General features: G+C 34.2%; 1 protein-coding gene across 3 annotated transcripts in view; it reads right to left on the reverse strand.

Moving 5' to 3' along the window:
• The window catches only part of LOC127873243 (muscle-specific protein 300 kDa-like), a 59,206-nt gene that overhangs the window by 25,166 nt on the left and 11,812 nt on the right, over positions 1–22,228 (reverse strand). For all 3 annotated transcript variants that reach the window (XM_052417017.1, XM_052417018.1, XM_052417016.1), the window contains 7 exons: positions 19,468–19,803; positions 17,798–18,118; positions 11,103–11,272; positions 10,838–10,994; positions 8,189–8,341; positions 7,775–7,939; positions 6,810–7,139 (listed from right to left, as the gene is read on the reverse strand). In XM_052417017.1, the coding sequence (XP_052272977.1) occupies positions 6,810–7,139; positions 7,775–7,939; positions 8,189–8,341; positions 10,838–10,994; positions 11,103–11,272; positions 17,798–18,118; positions 19,468–19,803 (1,632 nt within the window). The remainder of the gene's footprint in view (positions 1–6,809; positions 7,140–7,774; positions 7,940–8,188; positions 8,342–10,837; positions 10,995–11,102; positions 11,273–17,797; positions 18,119–19,467; positions 19,804–22,228) is intronic.

Below are 22,228 nucleotides of genomic sequence, written 5' to 3' on the forward strand. Positions count from 1 at the left end.
TTCTTAACAAGTCTATCTTCTTTAAATACAGATTTTATTATTGCTATTATTATTATTATTATTATTATTATTATTATTATTGTGAAACTACGAAGATTGCTTATATAAAGTATAAAATACGCATCTTATGTTTGCTTGGCAGAATAGGTCAGTTGGCTAATGCGTTTTTACTTCAGGATTCCGGGTTCGAGCCCTGCTGCGGGCTACTTTTTTTTCCTTTTTTAAATTTTATTTTTGATTTTTTACTGGAGCTTTTTAAGTTTAATCTTTACATTTATCAATATAAAGCATTTAATGACAAACTTCAAAACATGCCAAAATCTGTGAAAAGGCCCCTTTAATTACAGCACATCTCTATTAAGTTTTATTTAATGATAGCCTTGTTCCTTATTTGGATTATATTCAAATCGAATAAGGAACTAGCGTTTCATACTAAATCAAATATTAAAATGAACCAAAGAGACCAACAAATTAATGAAAATCATTGTAAATTTAGGTTCGGTATCAAAAACATTAATTGCAGTACATCTCAGCTATGTTTCATTTAATCATAACCTAGTTCCTTATTCGGATTGAAAAGGAATATGGAGCTGGCTCCTTATTCCTTATTCAAATCGAATAAGGTACTTGCGTTGTCTTACTTAAACATCAATGCAATTGATCCAATATTAAGCACAAATAAATCAACATATTATTTATATGTTTGTTGAATATGTAAAATTCTGCTTGAAATACATTTCTACTAAGTTTTAGATGATGATTATCCAGTTCCTTATTCAGTTTGTTTAGTATGAAAAAGCAAGTTCCGTATTCGATTTGAATCAGGAATAAGGAACCAGTTCCTCATTCCTTTTTTGCTCTGAATAAGGAACTGTGTTATTATTAAATAATACTAGGTAGAAACATATTGCATTAAAAAAAAATAACTTCGAACCTACATAAACCATGATTTTCATCGACATTTAATATTATATGGTTAATTTTAATTTATGTTTGAGTGAAGCAATACCATTTCCTTATTATCGTCTTCATAATACTTGTTTTCAGCGTGTATCGTCACATAGAATATAAAAAGAAATCTGACAAAATACGTCCACATCACATATTCAAGCTTAAATAACCCACACACCTTCTAAAATATAACATATCCGAAAGTTATCGTCAGAAATACAGGCTTCCGAATAAGGAACTAACTGTACGCCCAATTCTTTATTCAGAGGCCATAATTTCGGATACTTTAATTCGTATCATTTTAAAATATAACAGCTTTATATTCGTTATTATTGGCGATTTTTTGTGTAAGATTTTGTTACTTATATCTATGGTACGGTTCTTGAAGTCTTATCTGACCCTGAACTTTGGTCAAGAATATATATTAGCTGAAAACTTAATACGTTTTAGATATCTTGTTCCGTTTTCATACGAAAACTGTTACGAAGGGAAATGATTACGAATGCAAAACGATTTCAACACGTCTCCATAAATGAAAGACTGCACCGGAAGCCGCGGTCTCAGTGCCTCTATAAGACTGAAAAGTTTCATCGAAATGCCTCAATATTTTATTTTATAACTAAAACGAAAAAGCGCGCATCATAGCTGTAAAACAGTGTTTTCTTCTGATATATTTAAGTGCGATTACGTGTTTTTCTCGCTCATGCAGACCGACGGTACATTCGTCGGCTTTCAACCTCGGCACAAGACGAATGTTCCGGACAGAGTTGTCATCAGTGCGACGTCACTGATGTCACAATAATGCGAGACTGAACCGGAAGCAGCGGTCACGGTGCCTCTAATAGACTGGAAAGTTTCATCGAAATTCCTCTGTATTTTGTTGTTGCTGTTGTTGCATTTTTCAATCAAAATCCAAAACTTACATAGATGTAATTGGGTGGTTTTATTTCAATAGATTTCCTATCTCCGAAAGCGCGTTTCCTCGCTCTAGGATTCCTACGTAACATCCGGCCACCTTCAACATTGGCGCACGATTAAAAGTCATGAGAAGCAACACAATGGCACTGTTCTCGGTGGTTATAAGTGATATCTTTAGATATTGCAACTGGTTACGCTTTCCTTATTCAGCCGCGAAAACGGCACTAGGTTATCATTACACAAGAATACTAAAAAGAAATGTACTGTAATAAATACATATTTTTTATTCCCAACCTCCATATACAGTGATTTTCCTTGATGTATGCGTCCCTTAATTCATATTATTTTATTTGTAAAAAAGGAAAATACCAGTTCCTTCTTCGATTTGAATAAGGAATAAGGAACCAGTTCCTTATTCCTTATTCAAATCGAATAAGTAACTATGCTATAATTAAATACAAAAAAAAGTAGAAATACACTGCAATAAATAATTAAACCTGTCCATCATATTCAATAATTTTCGAGAGTTATTCGTATCGTTGGTTCATTTTGAATTATAATTTATAAAAAGAACATTCGAGTTCCTTATTCGATTTGAATAAGGAATAGGGAACCAGATAATCATCACTTAAAACTTAGTAGAAATGTATTGCAATAAGAATTTTACATATACAACCAATATATTAATAATATGTTCACTTATATGTGGTTAAAATTGGATCAATTTAATTGATGTTTAAGTAAGAAAATGGCAGTTCCTTATTCGATTTGAATAAGGAATAAGGAACCAGTTAGGAACAATGTTATCATTAAATCAAACATAGTAGAGATGTACTGTAATTAATGTTTTTGATACCAAGCCTAAATTTACAATGATTTTTATTGATGTATTGGTCCCTTTCGTTCATTTTAATAGTTTGTTTAGTATGAAAAAGCCCGTTCCTTATTCGATTTGAATAAGGAATAAAGAACCAGTTCCTTATTCTTATTCGCACTAAATATGGAACTGTGTTATTATTAAATAATACTAGGTAGAAATATATTGCAATACATATTTTTAACTTCGAACCTACATAAACCATGATTTTCATTGACATGTTATATTATTTGGTTAATTTTAATTTATGTTTGAGAAAGGCAATACTATTTTCTAATTATCCTCTTCAGCGTGTATAGTGACATAGAATACATAAAGAAATGTGACAGAATACGTCCATATAACATAGTCATGCTTAAATGACCCACACTGCATCTAAAATATAACATATCCGAAAGTGATTGTCCGAAATACAGGCTTCTGAATAAGGAACTAACTTTACGCCAATTCCTCATTAAGAGGCCATAATTGCGGATATTTAATTTCGGATCATTCTAGAATAGCAAAGCTATATATTCGTTATTACTGGCTATTTTTAATGTATTTTTTTTTTTAATTTATATATCTGATACAGTTCTTGAAGTTTTTTCTGGCCCTAACTTCTAGAGAAGACTTTCCTATAGCTGAATACCAGTCATGATTTAGCTATCCCATTCCGTTCTTATACCTAAACAGTTACAAGGGGATATGATTAAGGATACAAAGCGATTTCAATGCGTCAACCAGTTCCTTATTCCTTTTTCAATATGAATAAGGAACTATGCTATCATTAAATGAATTTTATGGGAGATGTATTGCCAATAATGTTTTTATACACAACCTACATTAAAAATGATTTTCATTCATTGATTTATTGGTCTCTTTGGTTCATTTTAAGAGTTTGTTTAGCAGGAACCCGTTCCTTATTCCTTTTTCAATCCGAATAAGGAACTATGTTATAATTAAATAAAATTAATAGAGATGTGCTGCAATAACTGGTTTTTAATACGCAACCTACATTTACAATTGTTTTCATTGATTTTTTGGTCCCTTTGGTTCATTTTTATATTTTGTTTAGTATGAAAATTCCAGTTCCTTATTCGATGTTTTTATTGAATAAAACAAAGTAGAAATGTACTGCAATTAATATTTGTTACAACCGACACACATTTAAAATAATTTTTGTTGAGTTATTCTTCTCGTTGGCTCATTTATACCTATAATTTATAGAAAGAAAATTCCAGTTTCTTATTCGATTTTAATAAGGAATAAGGAACCACTTTCTTATTCCTTATTCACACTGAATCAGGAACTGGATGATCATCACTTAAAACTTAGTAGAAATGTATTGCAATTAGAATTGTACATATACAACCAATATATAAATTATATGTTCATTTATAATAATGGTTAGTTTTGCATCAATTTCATTGATGTTTAAGTAAAAAAATGCCAGTTCCTTATTCCTTATATGAACACATTTACATATCGGATACGCTTTCAAGAGCTTATCATGGCCATGGTTCAACGAAACTCGACGACGTTCTACTCTCGGAGTACAAACAGGAGATTGAAAGTACAAAAATGACGGACTATCTTGCGCATTCTCAAGCAAAACAAGACAATCTACGCAACCAAACACTTGCAGACCCGACCTTAAGAATCGTGATTGATCAAATAGGCAACGGATGGTCAAACACGCCACGAGAAGCAAAGTCATATGTATCAGTGCGCGTTAAAGGGGCCTTTTCACAGATTTTGGCATTTTTTAACTTATTCATTAAATGCTTTATATCGATAAATGTAAACATTGGATCGTAAAAGCTCCAGTAAAAAATCAAGAATAAAATTAAAAAAAGGAAAAGAACATTGCCCGGACCAGGTTTCGAACCAGTGACCCCTGGAGTCCTGCAAGAGTCCTGAAGTAAAAACGCTTTAGCCTACTGAGCTATTCCGCCGATTACACATACTTGATATATTTTATACCTTATATAAGCAATCTTCGTAGTTTCACAAAATTTAACGACAAAAACAGAACTCTCCAAATTATTCAATCGTTTCGCGTTGCAACGCTTTATAATTTTTAGGTTTTAAAATCGTCAAAAGATGCATATAATGGCTATATTAGACCATGGTAAATGTTCAGTATTACTGTTTCCTCACAAATATCATAACTAAAACGAAAATTTGCGAATGTGAAACAACTTTTTTCAATTTTGTCAATTTACCAAAGCGTGAAAAGATCCCTTTAAACTCTCATGCGAAAATGGAATTAAATTCCGAAGGGATCGCGTAGTGGTGCCGAAATCGATGCGAAAACACGCGCTAGAACATATTCATTTTCACACTGGTGTTGAAGGATGTCTAGCAAGAGCATGCAACAGTGTTAATTGGCCGAACATGACGTCATAAATAAAGGATTACGTCAGCATGTGTGAAACATGACCGTCGTTCGGTAGGAAGCAGTGTAAGCAACCGCTTATCAGCCACGACGTACCAGATCGTCCATGGGCTAAAGTAGCAACGGACGTGTTCATATTCAACAAAAAATAGTACTTGGTGACAGTGGACTATTTCAGCAATTTCTTTGAAATCGATTACTTGGAACAAGCCACGTCCACAATTATCATCAGAAAGCTTAAGCAACACTTCACAAGACACGGAATACCGGAAACGCTTATGTCAGATCAAGCTACAGTGTTCAAGTCTGAGCAGTTCAAAGCTTTTGAAAATGAATGGGACATAACTCACTCACACTCGTCAGCTATCTAGATTTCCCCAGAGTAACGGAAAAGCCGAGAATGCTGTAAAACTGGCAAAGAATATAATGAAAAAAACGAAACACTCGAACACTGATCCTATGATAGCATTGCTTATTTTCGGAATACTCCGCAACAATCTACTCGCTATAGCCCAGCGCAACAGTTGTTCAATCGAACAACAAGAACACTGTTACCAATCAAGTCTTCGAAGCTTCAGCCTGCAGTACCCAATGACGTACACCGAAAGCTCAAGGAAAGTAAAGAACGTCAAGCGCATTACTTGAACCGCAATGCAACCGTTACACGTCGGTGACACCGTTCGCATACAACCAACGGAACGGAACACAACATGGGAAAGGGGAACAATAGAGGCAAACCCCCAAATTCGTTCTTATGATGTACGAACAGAATCTTGTGGCGTCATCAATAGAAATCGAAAACATCTGAGAAAGACACCAGAACTCTACACTCCAAGGGAGGAAAATCGAGAAAAATGAACAATTCTTTGATGCACCGTAATTACCTCCCATTGAACTTCCGAATGATAAGGGCCCAGAGAAACAAAAACAATCTTCTGTTGAACCACTTATAACAACTAGATCAGGTCGACAAGTTAAGCCACCTTAGCGGTCAAAAGACTATGTGCTTAACTTTGTAAATAGTGTGCTGTAATTATGTGCAGACCTTCGACATTACACATGCGTTACTTGTATTTTATTTATCATTTGCATGAATTCATGAAGGCAACTTGGGATCATTTATACTGCTTATTATGTGCATATGCTTAAGCAAATAATAATGACTTTTATAAATTACTCGTACATTGAAGATCATGTCTATCTTTTGTAAAAGCGAAAGGATGTAACAGTATAGGCCGTAAATTGAATGCATGAGTCATACTCAGTGCCACTCTTATAGTTTATACATACATGCCTCCGCAGTTTACTCAGTCTTTTGCTAGCGCTCACCACATGCAAGCGCACTATGAAGTTGCCTGATAATATTTTTATTATGGATGTATCATAAACTTATAAACCATTCATGTAGTTTATTATGAACACAATAAACAACAATATAACATTGGCTTTCAATTTAATTATTTAAAAAACATTATTTTTGTTACTTTATTTCAAAGTAAGGATATACGCCGAATATTTTTTTTTAATCTTTATTTCTTGTTGAAATATTATAATATATTTTAACAAAAAAATTAACGATTTATCATTTGTTATTGTTTGGAGTTCTGATTCGTTGAAAAGGAAATACGAATAAGTAAAATAGCCACACATCAGAACTAACGCTTTTTTAGTAAATAGACATACCGTGTTCTTTTGAAGAGCAGACTTCTTTTCGTGTAGAGTATTCATCGGCTCGTCATCTTCGTTCTTATACTGTTCGGCAAAGTCAGTGAAACATTTTTCTACTTGCTCAACATTCTCGTCGAATGATGACCACTGCATTCCCGAGAGCTGTAGTTTTCGTTTTATCTCGTTTAGTTTTTCATTGAAAGTTTCCCATTTGTCTCTGAGCAATTTAAGTTCATTTCGAATTATATCTCGTCCTTCGTTTGACGTGTTGATGTAAAGTCGTTCTCCACTCTCGATAGCGGTATTTAAGCATCTGAGGCCAGAACCATTAGATGAAGTTAGATTCTGAAAATTAGGACACACACTTTGAATAATTTATTTATTTGAAATTGATAAATAATAAATAAATAAATTAATTAATTCCTACTACTTATTTTCTTACTACTACTACTACTACTACTACTACTACTACTACTACTACTACTACTACTACTAACTACTAACTACTAACTACTAACTACTACTGCTACTACTACAACTACTACTACTACTACTGCTACTACTACTTCTACTACTACTACTACTACTACTACTACTACTACTACTACTACTACTACTACTACTACTACTACTACTACTACTACCACTATTTCTACTACTACTACTACTACTACTACTACTACTACTACTACTACTACTACTACTACTACTACTACTACTACTTCTATTATTACTACTACTACTACTACTACTACTACTACTACTACTACTACTACTACTACTACTACTACTACTTCTACTACTACTACTACTACTACTACTACTACTACTTCTACTACTACTACTACTACTACTACTACTACCACTACTACTACTACTACTACTACTACTACTACTACTACTACTACTACTACTACTACTACTACTACTTACTACTACTACTACTACTTCAACTATTATCATTATTATTATAAGCTTACGCTTAAAAAAGCTAATTTTGCATGAAGCATTTCCTTGTTATGTGGCGTGTCCACACAGTCATCGAGGCCTTGTTGTTGGCCCTTAATCCACTCAAGGCACTCCATGTACCGCTGTAGATAGCCCTCGTGATCAGAGACGTTCTGTTTACAGTTCTCTACCAGTATCTGAATTTTAAATGAAAACACCATATATCAACATTATCTAAGCATGAAAGGCTTTTGCAATAAATAAACACAAACCATTGTTTTAATACAAAAAGCGCATTTTGTTTATGATGATGTACCCCAACCCTAAATCATGCAATGAAGCAAAAATTGAAAATGAATGTGAATACCGATAAAACATAAGAACGCTTTATTCTCTTAAAACCAAACATAATTTCAAACTTATTACTAAATACCATGACAACCCACCTCCACCGACGTTACCAGTGCCCCGTATCGTTTTACAAGCTGGTCGGTGAATAATGCAAAGCGTCTCTCACCCGTTGACGGTCCGATATTCTTCGAAGATTCTCTCATGGCCTCGAATTCTGACTTATGGGCAACAACATCTTCAGCCAATGTCTGCAGAACAAAACAACTAAACTGACAGCATTGTAGAATACATGTTCTGAGATGTTTATTTCAAAATGAAATTCAAAATTAATTCATGCTCGGAACGTAACAACTGGGCTTTCACGTACGATCGATCAAAAAGAAAACACAACACTGCAAGCAGTGCTTTCGACAATTCTTTTGCATGACCGCAGCGTTGATATAACAACCCTTGTGCTCTAAGATATAGCTTCCGTTTATATCGTTTTATATTCCATATCAGATACATCTGTTACAGACAAAGTGTTAGTATTCTTTATAAAGAAGTTATTACACGAATGCAAACGAATTTACGGAAATTTTGAACGTGAGGTGCGTTAATGGAAAGGCGTCGTGTGTAACATATTCTACTACGGCACGTGACTTGTTTTCTATATACAAAGAAGAAAAACTACTGTTGGTTATTACCCCGATAAACCAACGGTTGTTTAAAGTGACGTCACTTTGATTGTCCGCGCAAATTTTATGAATGAAGACGACGTCATTAGATTGTTATTGTTGTGGTGACGTCACGTTTTCGCGGAAAAGTGGAGGACGTTTGGTTAATATAATTCTCATTTATAACCTTTACATCGCGGATAACTTATTAATGAAATCGTGTTAGAATCGAAATAATCCACGGGTAACCGTTGATTATTGCGGTAATAACCAACGATATGTCGTTCCGATGCTTGTTATCAAACCACTCGGGCTACGCCCTCGTGGTTTAATTCCTACGCATCGGAACTCCATACCGTATGTTATACCGCAATAACCAACGGTTACCCGTGGATTATTTCTTAATTCTACCACGGCACGTAACTTATTTTCTATATACAAAGAAGGAAAACTACCGTTGGTTATTACCCTGATATACCAACGGAAATACGTATGACGTCACTTTGATTGTTCGCGCATTGTTTACGAATGAAGACGACGTCATTTGGTTGTCATTGTTTTGGTGACGTCACGTTTTCGCGGAAAATTGGAAGACGTTCGGTTAATATAATTCTCATTTATAACCTTTTAATCGCGGACAGCTTATTAATGAAATCGTGTTAGAATAGAAATAATCGACGTGTAAGCGTTGGTTATTGCGGTATTAACCAACGGTATGTCGTTCCGATGCTCGTTATCAAACCACTCTGGCTACGCCCTCGTGTTTTAATTCATACGCAACGGAACTCCTTACCGTTGGTTATTACCGCAATAACCAACGGTTACCCGTCGATTATTTCTTAATTTAACAACATTTATAGCGTACAATAATCTACAATGAAACAATGTAGAAAGTGCAAAGGGGAAATTGTACACGGTAAGAAACTCAAACAGCATTTTGATTGCATTTACTAAAAAATGGAAGTGCATTTTTTGAAGTAATACAATTGGTTAAAAGTTGTCATAAATGAAACGCGTTTTTCGTAAGCAATGGAACAGTCACAATCATTGAGCACTGAGGTCGATTTTATTAAAAGGTTAATATACATACATTTTCGAAAGTTTTAGTGGGCTTTATGCAGTGGAGGGAATCAAGATCAAGGTTATGTCCCTTTGTTATGTCTCCGTTAAGATTCATGCTATTACAAGCACCACACAAAATGAAAATGTTGATTTGCTGATGAAAATCAATAAATACATTTCATCGGAATACCAACATGCGCACCTCGTCATGAAAAGTTTAAAAAACACGTTGAAATTGTACTTGTGTCACGTATGTTTAAGTAGTATCACAAAAACTAAACAAATACTCAACATTATGTAAACAGCGAACCTTTGTTTTGGGGAAAAAAGTGACCGATACTTATGTCTCCAACGGGACATTTAACTTGTGTGGCGTGTAACTCGAAGTCAGGGTACATAAAAGCCTTATTTATAAGCATGTGGGATTGCGTTGATAGGTGATATATAATAACAAAGGGAAATCAAGTCGGTTGTAAAGATCTTTCGATACACATTTACAAATTTTACATATACTGTACACCTTAACTTAGACAGTATTGCCATCAATACAGGAGTGCAGTGCCCTATCAATAAAAAGGTGCGTATCAACTCCATATTGGCTTTCATGTGTACACTTATAATGTTTCTTAACACAATATAATGGCCTTTTGTAGTACAAAGAGTTTTCGTTTAAATTAACAAAACATTTTATCTGTGTTGAGAAGTATAAGCCATTAAACTCAAAAGATGTCCATGACTATACTTAGTTTCATGTATAAACTAACGGGCCTTTACAGTTATTGAAGTATTTAGTGTTATTCTATTGCAATAAACAGCTTGTCATCTTACATCTTACCTCTTCATCATTTAAGTTCATAAATAATCGTATAATCAAGTTCAGGATATATACACAGTTTCGGGATTATAGATCATTGTTTTCAGTACCCAATGAGAAATTGCAGGATCCAGTTTCCGGCTGGACGAATCAATGGAAGTAATTTGTCTGACTTGAAAGTCTTAATGTCAGGCAAATAATACTCTTTGTACCTTTAACAGTTCAAACTGGTGACTTTTGCTTTGCAAGTCCGGCTGAGGTACTCCCTCGTTCCGTTTAAGGGCCTCTGTGTCTTTAAGCCATTGCAGCATCACATTATACTCCTTTTCGTTTGCTTGGCATTGTTCGATGGAGAATTCCAGTTTAACCCTGATAAGAGAAAAATAAATAGTTTTAGGCTACAATAACAGCTTAATAAAAATGTAAATGCATCCTGAAAATACCTTTAAGACAGTATATATTATTTTAAAAGTTTACCGAGTCTCCTGCATGGCGTTCCACAGGATCTGCCACTCAGTCTCGGCCTGCCTCTTCTGTTCCTCGAGTTCTGCTTGCCTCCCCTTGGGCAGCACATCTTTCAGGGCCTCAATCTTCGCTGTAGCAAGGTTCTTCATCTGTTCACCCTCACCCGCACTGTTGATCAGCTCCTGTACACGAGTGCGGTAATCGGTATATATTTATCGTCGCAGGCAGTATGCACGAATTATAAAATTAAAACGTTAACACAACATTCAGTAGGCGTCCATAATCAATAAAGTGTAGAATTAAAGTATTTATTAATGCGTTTAAATAAATTATTCTTAGAAATTATTCATATTTCAATTTCTTTCTAATTTAGAGTATCTCGTTTGTTTGTAAACAAATCTTATTTTTATTTGTTGTATGTCAATCCTATCCTTTATAACCTTTGCTTGTCACTGATGGACGTATTTAACAAAAATGCAACTCCTTGTGTTTAATTCTTGGGAAACTGTCAATTGTTGATAATGATTATCAATATTATTGTGTCAATTACTGGTATCTAAGTTCTGCTACAAGACAATTGTATTTTGGTTTCTTGTTGTATAAACAATTCGTCATTAATGCTTCCTAATGATTATGTTATTTCTCTTCACGAATACCCCTATTTTTAAGTGTAACGGACATTTTGCTTGCTTATTGCATTACAATGTTTCTTCATAATATTTATGTTTGCATACTTTGTTTGCCTCAGCGCATTTGCATTTAGTTTGCGCTTAGTTGCTTCTGAATTTAGCGAGCTTCATGAATTTACGGCCTCAGATCTGGAACAATATCTAGTTTGTAATGTTTTTAATGTTTTGCTAAATAAATAATTTTTTACTTGATTTAACTAATATTTATGGTTTACATTGAAGGAGTTAACAACTTACTAAAAATAATATAAAACAACAGTAATATTTGAAGCGACTATAATCATGTGGTAAATTGGCGACATAGATATTTTAAGAACCAGTTATATCTCTTCGCGTATGTTTATGTTAGTGCGTTATCAGAATACAGAAGACCACCAAGTTTTGTGCCAATAGGCATACAGGGGAGACGTATCTGTCATGGGTTCAATAGTCTTCAAGGTGAATACTGCTTTTGTCGAAAAAATATTATTTGCGTCCGAGCACGTTTTTTCTCAAAGCATATCCCGCAAAGAGAACATACTCTTAATAAACGTTATTAAATAATGAACATAATTTATTTGCAAATAAGAAAAATACGCCTCATATTATGGTCTAGATATGCCCTGTATAACATTTCAACATCAAAATTTACAGATGTAATATTTCTGAAATTATGAAAGAAGGAGTTATGCTAATTGTACTTCCCATCATTGAGATTCATCAACCTAATAGTATGTAATGTTAATTTGATACCAGGTATACTATGCAAGAGATGCCCAATAATTGTAAACATATACGAAATAAACAAGGAAAATAATGCTAAGAAAATGAAAGGAAGAGGCATGGTTCTTTTGAACTGCACATTGTTCTCTACGGGATCTACCAACCTATTAATTGTCAAGTTGATACATGATATATTTATTATACGCTGCGTTCACAGTTGAATTGAAAAGTAAACAAAAAGTAATAAAGCTAAAAATGTTCACAAAATATTTATATTTATTGCGCGCTGCATCGACTCGTTATATGATCTAGTTATCTCTTTGAGATTTAAGTTGATTGTTATATTTTTAGTTTTCAAGACGTGGACGGACTTTAAGTTAAACATACATAAAATGCAATCACTCAACAAATACAGATTACAAAAATATAATTCTTGTACCGTTCCAAGGCAGTGACCCCAGCTTTATTCATTTTTTGTGTTTATGTTGGTTTGTATTGTGCTGTTTTGTACTGTTTGGGCAATCGGTCACTTGCCTTAAATAAAGGACCAACTAATTGTTTTTAATGAAAATTCAATACTGCTCCAGCAGCTGGAGTTTCACTTCTGTATATTGTACAGTTCACTTTCCCGTAAAGAGATCTACATACCTTTACAGTTTCAATTAGACCCCTTTTACAAAATTTACAAAGGGCAACAACTCTAAAAATATAGAAAAAAAGTTATTATTACTAAGCACTTCAAATTATCATAATGAGATAATGAGATATACCAATCCGTGAGGTTTCAAGTCAATACCTCTTTTAGTTATTAAGATATTATACGGACACAATTTGAGTACAAAAATAAACAAGGGGACCATTTCTGAAAGTGGGGAGACGAGAGTAATATTCCTTGTGCACTGTCGCTATCCTTAATGAGATAAATCTATATATTAAATGTCAAGCTTATACCTCTATTAAAGATAAGCCTTGTACTCAAATGAAACAAAGCAAAACAACTCTAAAAATGGATAAAGAGATATGGTTCTTCTGAACTGCAAATTCCCTCAATGAGATTTACCTTTCTTTTATGTCTAATGATAAAATATGACATTTCTGCAGTAAAATAACAGCAGTGAAAATAACAAATTGTTATTTTCACCGGTGAAAAGAACACATTTTCGGAACACCTTTTCTATTTTTAGATTATCATAAATAATTTTATATATATTTTCTATGATCACGAGTGAATTAAAATCGACATTCTACCGAATCCAACACATTTTCTTTTTATTTTATGCTTTTCACCGTTTATTTATATTGTAAAAAAGTTTAACAAGAGAATTTCGCTGGTATAATGACGTCATTTCGTCTCACTAATGACGTTATTTTGTGTTTTCAAATGTATTGAGGTACGCCACGGGAGAAACTCCGAGAAAGGGTTACTTTTCAGCGAAAGGGAAACAGCTGTTAATTATTTTCTTAAAAAATGGGCATAAAATAAACAGAAAACTTGTTCATGTAGGTGTAAGGTCGTTTTTTTTTCATTTCACTCGTGATCATAGAAAAATAATATTTTCTATGATCACTCGTGAAATAACAAACGATCTTACACTGACATGAACAAATATCCTTTTATCTATTACCTTTCAAGTTAATATTAATTTTATTTTTCAAGATATGCTCCGAACACAATATAAGTTTAAGAACTAATTGCAATGACTCCAAAAATAGGTGAGCAAAAGTTATGGCTTCTGTGCACTGCAATTTCCCTTAGTGATATTTACATACCTATTTAGTTTAATGTTAACACCTTTGGTATTTTTCGAGATAAGCTCAGGACATTCTTTAAGTATACAAATAAATGGAGGTAAAGAACTCGAAAAATATGCACGTTGTAAATTATTATCCCCACGCTTTTCGGAGAAAAAGCGGGGATATTGTGGTTATCTCCGTCTTCCGTCCGTCCGTCCTGGTCACTATCTCCTCCTACACTATAAGCACTAGAACCTTGAAACTTACACACATGGTAGATATGAGCATATGTGCGACCCTGCACTATTTGGATTTTTGATCTGACCCCTGGGTCAAAAGTTATGGGGGTTGGAGTGTGGCCGGGTCAGAGATTTTCACTCATTTTTTATGTAATTTTACATTAAGGTAGCGCACCTCTAATGATTTCCCGCGATTTCTTCGAAGGTTGAAGAGCCTACTATTAGGTGCCGTAGCCTAGTGGTTAAGGCGATAGACTAGAAATCCTTTGGGATATTCCCGCGCAGGTTCGAATCCTGCCGACGACGTATACTTTTTTGCGACGCGTTTTATTTATTTTCTAACGTAATTTGATTTAATATGGCATATAAGCTATATTTATTGTTAAATATGTTGCAATTTTTATGCACATTCTTCAATTATTAAAATTAAAACAACGTGATGGCGAAATTGGGTGATTTACTGTTGAAAATACGAACCTGAAAATACGAACCATGCATGTTGCATTTTTATTTTTATTTCAAAAAGTAAACGGTAAATCTGTCAATTTCTTGGTATTTTTGCTGTATATAGTGTTTCTATAAAAACTAAGTTTAAAATATGGCTTAAATGATACTATTTTGAATATTATGACACTTTGTTTTTAACCGACCCAATTTTTACTTGGCTGAAATCACTTACATTTCATGGCGCTCTTCCATAGATAAAAATTTAAAAAAAATAAATGTCTGTAAAAGAATACTTATTTCATCTTGTTTAAACTTTAAACACCTTTACAGCATCTGTACACACCAACTGCATGCCCATATTTGGAAATTTGAATGAATTATGGAACTTTTATATACCCCAGGGGTGAAAATAAACAGGACAAAAGCCGAGCGTGGGGGTGGTTTTGAAAAAATCGGTATATTTTTTTAAAAAGCATGGAAAGCCTACCTACAAATTTGCATGTAGTTCAGTGAAATGATGCTGATTAAGAAAATAATTACTTAGATTATATTTGGATATGTGTCCATTAGAGGTGCGCTACCTTAACTTCTTCATTTATACACCGATTTACTTCCAATTGACACTGAACCCTTACAATACGGTTAATTTCAAATATGCATGGCCCCATTACCAACCCTGGGGTGCCCCCGCCCACATAGACCACGTCCACCCAAAATTGCCTTTTACTATAACTACTTCATTTCTACACCGATTTACTTCAAATACTGAACATTTCTTATGACAATACGGTCAATCTCAACTATGCATGGCCCTTACCAACCCTGGGGCGCCCCCGCTCGCATAGACCACGCCCACCCAAAATTGCCTTTTACTATAACTTCTTCATTTCTACACCGATTTACCTCAAGTTGATACTGAACATCTCTTATGAGAATACTGTCAATCTTAACTATGCATGGCCCCATTACCAACTCTTGGGCGCCCCCTGGGTCAAACATGCGGCGTGGGGATACGCGTCGGCCTCTGCCGCGCCATTTCTAGTTTAACCTTGCATCGAAAGAACATGGATACTTACATCCGACTGGATGTTACAATTCCCTTTGTTATAACGCCATATTGGTGCAAAAAGGTACCATATGCCTTCTGATTTTAATGTCACGTGGTATCTTTTGCATTAAGGGGGCGATAATATTACGTGTCACCCCACATGATTATATATAAGTATTTAATTATCCAACATTTATTTGCTTGTGCAGACAAACCTAGCCTATTTGCGGCTTTACTGACACAGTATTGCTGTAGACAATTAAACAATGCAATAAGCTTTTGCAGGGACGTTTTTCATAGGACATGAAGCATTTTTGAACTTGGCCGAAACATGACTGGGACTTATGTTCATAACAAGTTTCATGAAGATTCGGCCATAAATGTGACGTATATAGTGATCACCAAATTATATAAATAAAACGGAACAACCTCAGGCAGCCTTGTTTTTCAATGGATATTAATTATTTTATAACTCTGACAACATATCATTGCGTCAAATGTTCTATATAAGTTGTATGAAGCTTCATCAATAAATGTGACCTCAATGAGTGATCACATGTTTTACTGAATTCATATTAGTCAAGCTGCCTCGTCAAATTGCAGCCATGATTTTCCAGGTATCGGAACAAATTTCAAACCCGGCCGAGATATAATTGGGACAAATGTTCTGAGAATGATTCATGATGATTGGGCAAAAAATGTGAATGTTCACATGTTTTTTTACGTTTACATAGTAACCAAGTTTATGATCCCAGGTGACCCAGTTTCGAACTTGGTCGAGCTTTTATTGTAATTAATGGCCTCTAAAGTGATCATAAGGTAAAATGTGACGACGGGCTACGAATGACATACAACAGAAGACGAACGACGGAGAAAACTTAATACTAGAGAATGCTCCTCTTTCATGAGCATTTAATGCTCAGGTTAGCTGAAATGTGATTTCGTAAGTGTCCATATTTTTGTCATGTTTGACATACAAGAAAAACTGTCCCGAATACTTGCGGCAATGTTTTTCAACAGAACGGAACCACTTTTGAACTCAGCCGAGATATAATTAGAACTAATGTTCTGACGACGAGGGCATGATTATTAGACAGAACAGTGACCAGAAAATGTGACCAGAACAGTGTCCCCAAGCTCTTTCTTTAATTCGACCTATTTACCTAGTAGTTGACCCCAAATGACCCAGTTTCAGAGTTGGACGCGATTTCATTGGGACATATTTTATTATCAAAAATTGATGAAGACTGTGAAATAAATACTATGCTATACATATAGCCTCTAGAGTGTTCACGATGTAAATGTTGACGACGTACGACAGACGATAACAAAACCTCACCAAGGGCATATATGAGCTTAAAGTGGGTCGTACGCAACCCAAACACGGCTCTTTATTAATGTTCAAAATTCATCCATACCTCCATGCCTTTTAAAAGAAATGAGGATCCCGTTTGGGACAATCGTACAGACGCCAAACAGAAGGTCAAAGAGACTGACATTTTGGACGGAGGATACCTTCATCAAGTCCCTTCCGGTAAAGCCGGTACCACATGAGTTTCCAGTTAAAGTTTGACTTATTTAATGTTGCTTATATTTCGTAACAACGTAATTCTTCGGTACAACGAAATATAATTACGATCGAAAATAACGAATTATTCAGAATTATTTCATTAATTAATTCTTTTTTGTTTATTGTTATATGTATCTAAGGCATTCACCATCTTATATAAAAGTCCACTGATGTTCCTAAAATTCCTTCAATAATGGTTCCCCGATTGTTTTCTTAAATATAAACAGGCAAATTTGGACAGTCCAGTAAAAGTCTTTAATGATAAACAACCATAATACCTTAATGGTTTCAAGTTTCGCCTCAAGATGGTATCGGTCACCTGTGATCACTTGGCACTGGTCCGCTTTTGCACGTGCGGCATCCAGCCATCTTTGATGTTGCTTCTGTGTGTCCATTAAATGTTGTTGAAGTGTGGCTAGTAGAATTTCAGCAATCTCTTTGCTTCGCGCTAAATACTCCGAAAACTTCTTTTTGATTCGCAAAGCATCTGAATTCATCCGAGTGACATTGACAGCCGGTAACTTATCCTGCATGTGGCTGACTCTATCTACGAGAGTAGCAAAACTATCCCTGTGCTTATTCGCCTCTTTAGTTATTTCCTGTATTCCAAAAAGCATAAAAGGCCAGTATTGCCCCAATACTTAGCGTTGAAAAAAAATTCGTCACATAAACGAACGATAATGATAACATTTTATTAAAACCATCAATGTTTAATACAAATAAAATACATGTCAATTATGAAATATGTTTACTTATCGATCAAACTTAACAAGAGTGCCAATATGACCATCGACAACGATTCGATAATACAAAGAAAGCTTTAAATCTCCTGGCCTTGTGGTTTAACAAAAGAAAAGGTAGAGCGTCTATGTAAATGATGTGATGACCATGGCATGGCCAGTTTTGAACCCAGTGGCATGATTGAAATAACTTTCAAAAAGAACACTATTTAATGTCACACAGCAAATATATGTTTCAGAGAAGTTCAAGGCTTTGTAGTTTCCGAGAGATTTTTGATTTACTTTTGCACATTTGAGCATGTTTTGAACAAAACATACAGATAACCAGTCTAAAGATGTAACATAACAAATAAAGCATACATGGGCCTTATCGTTTTAGAAAAAAAACGTTGTTAAGTTTCACTTTGTTAATATAAAAGAATCTAATAAAGTATATACTGAAAAATATTACCATTAAGGCGTGGTCAACTTTCAGCCCATGTTCATGATTTCAACACACTTAAAACGGTCTGATGCCAATTGTGTTATATTTAAGCACTGGGGTGGTTGTTTAAAAAAATATATGTACTGATTTATTCAAATAAATGATTCTGTATAAATTAAAATACCGTTGGCGTGTGGACAATTTTAACGCCATGGGCACCATTTGCAAACAACTTTGGATTACCACTATGCGATTTTTCGTAGAAAGTATTTAACCTGGACCTTTCGGTTCTACTTGGAGAAGATTGCAAATGTAACGCTTGATGTTAAATTTTGTGAAGTGTTGTGAAGATCTAGCAAGAGTTAAGGAGAAAACAAATGTCTAACGACTCATATCACACGACGACGGACGCCCCAGCCACAATCACCCACCTAGGTAAGCTAATGAGTAACAAAACAATAACATAACGCTCTAGCAATGACGCATAAAACAACTTCATGAACACTTTGACCCATTGTTTATTCCGCCCATTGAGTCAATTTTCCGGAGTATAATTGGTTGCTGAGAAAATGTGAAAACAATTTAATAAACATACTTTTTAAAAATAGAATCGGATAATTTTACGTTTGGCATAATTACTGTTGTACCGTTTAAACTTTTCTTTAAATGTTAAGGGATTTTATTAAAACAACATTTGACTAACTCTGCATTATTATTTACAATAACTTGTTTAAAGAAAACAATGTTTGTATTTTTTTTATTAAGTTAACCTTTACATAGTTACCATGCAGATCTCAAGTCGATGATGAATCTCGTCATCAGTGCCCGTCACATTGTCACATTGCCTGAGTTCTTCCTTCATTGTGCAAAGCCAATTAGACTCGATCTCATATTTCTGTAACGCCCTGTTGTACTTTCGCCATTTATTGCCAGCCACAAGTTCGGATACCCTATAACTTAATCTGAACGAAACGTTTTCGATCAGATACTTGACATCTGCCAACTTCTTATTCAAACACACAACGCTTGCTGCGCTTGCACCGGTACACACGATATTGTTCAGTGTTTGCATATCAGATAGGTTGACTTGTAGTGTGTTCATGGTTCGTTGTAACTGCTCCTGAAATTTTCGTTTAATTTGCTTATCATTCAATTTCTAAAGTTTAGTTGACAAATGTATTGAACTATTGACAAAGTGGTAAAAATTGGCATCGCTCTGAAAGTTAACATTGTAAAAACTTATTACAATCTCTAAGCTTAGATCACTATAGTTTCACAATTTAAATTCCATTCAGCGATTCAGGGCTACCATGGTCGTCTTGATTAAATTGTGTTTGTATTATTCACATCTGCTCTTTGTTCGTGCTTGTTTTGATGCTTAGCAAATTATGAAGTTCAGCTTTCCTTTTAAAATATATTTCGTCATTGATTGCACCAAGTCGGTGAGGAAATAGTACTTTTATTTTACAAATTAAACACTAATGAATAATAAAAAGTAATCGTCTGCTTATGATGTCTCTGAATAATGATTCTCAAATAGTGGATCAATGGCCCAAGTGCTTATACAGCATTCTTATAACTTGTTTTTTTTTTCTCCGTTCAATATATTTTCTCGTCAATCATTGTGTGTGGGCCGAGAGCATCATCGAACATAGTTAACAAGCAATATATGTATATTATAATACATTTTGTACATTTTACACTCAATAGCTTTACATAAAAAATGAACAATATTTGTGGCGTTAAATAATTGGTTTCATTCCCTTCTCACAACTACTGGAAAAGGGTTGACAACAGATCTAATTCTTAAAATTTACGCAAATCGTTAAATAATTAATTACATTAAGTACAAGGACATGTACATTTTGGCTGCTTTCACAGTGTGTCTAGTTTTGTTCATTTAAATTATAAATAAACATTTTTATCAAAACACATTATCAATTTAAAGGTCCATTTGTATTAATATGTCCCGGTATAAACGAATGCATATGTAAAAAATTCAAAAAATTACCAAAAATAAATGTTGAATGTTTAGACATTTGTTAAACAAATGATTTCAAATGTATCTTTTCCAAAATTCATATTGTATCCTGTTAATTAAGTTTTCGAAATAATGACATCCACAGCTGTCTGTATACTATATGAAAGTCAATGTGTTAACAATATTTATAACTTTTCCATTCCATTACCCGTGACAACGGATCAATGAACACTTCAGCGAGCTTACAAAAAAACAACAAATTTATCATCTGTAAACCACCTTCCGCATATTTTGTATTACAATATTTTTGCAAATTCGTGGTTAATCATTCCACACACAATTAAACAAATAGTTCATTAATCTCTGCTTGCATATTATTTGGTGAATAAGGCAAGGAAACGGATAGATGATTTAACATTGGCAATGCTTACGTTTTAATAAATTGAATTCTTCCAATCGGAGTTAAAATCCTTTTAAACCAGCGTTTTAATAAGGCGTTTGTTTTGACTATTTTAAAAACATAATTAAGTTCTATACTTTTTTGAATATCAATATCAAATATATTAAGCCAAGCATGTCAAACGTTTTTGGTTCCAATTAAATTTCAATCTTGTTTTGATGCTTTCTGATCCAAACGTATATTTACCTATCCAGACTACTTCCGATTTGTCGAAATTCATTTTTAACCCAGAGTAGAGTGTGAAATGGGACAAAACATCTAAAGTTTCATTGAGAGATGCTGCAGAGCTAACAAGGAGTATAGACGTGTCGTCGACAAATTATGACAATTCGTGTTTGTGTCATTAATTTCATCCACAATAATGTTAGGATATGAACTTAATTGATGACCTTAAACAATATTTCAGCCCATGTTCATAATTTAAACAAAAAAGTATACAAAATCTAGCAACTGAGCAGATCCCCTTGTGTGCAACCACCAGAATTCTGATAAAAACCCACGGTGCATTACCGCCGATACTCCGTCTTTATACTATACAAACCATAAACCATATTATTATGCCAGGACCGTAATTGAACCATGATAGCGCCCATTGAACAAATGCCCATGTCAATGAATCGTAGGCTTTTTCAAAATATATTAGCAACAGAAGGCCCTGGATGTCATTTTCATATGTGTAGTTAAGTATGTCGTAAATTAGTCTGGTGTTCTTTCCAATAATGCATCCAGAAAAGATTTTATATACTGTAATTAGTAAAGATATTTGCAACCAATTTTAAAAAATTGTCTAGGTTTATAACCTTTTGGAATGTAGGTAAGTATACTTTGTGTTCGAGTAACGGATAAATTACCACTTATAAATGCGTGATTTAGAGCTCTGCAAACAAAAGTGCCCAATTTTGGCCAAAATACCTTTAACAAGGGCTGTTTGTAAAACACGTATGCCCCCCCCCCCCAAAAAAAAAAAAAAATGGGCTGTCATTTGTAGTGGCAGCCACTGTGTGAATACGTAAGAAACCATTTTACTGCTTCAGGTCACTGTGACTTTGAACTTTGACCTAGTGACCGAAAAGTCAAAAGGGGTCATCTGCAAGTCATGATCAA

Source organism: Dreissena polymorpha, chromosome 3 (genome assembly GCF_020536995.1).
Source record: "Dreissena polymorpha isolate Duluth1 chromosome 3, UMN_Dpol_1.0, whole genome shotgun sequence".
In the NCBI taxonomy this organism is placed as follows: Eukaryota; Metazoa; Mollusca; class Bivalvia; order Myida; family Dreissenidae; genus Dreissena; species Dreissena polymorpha.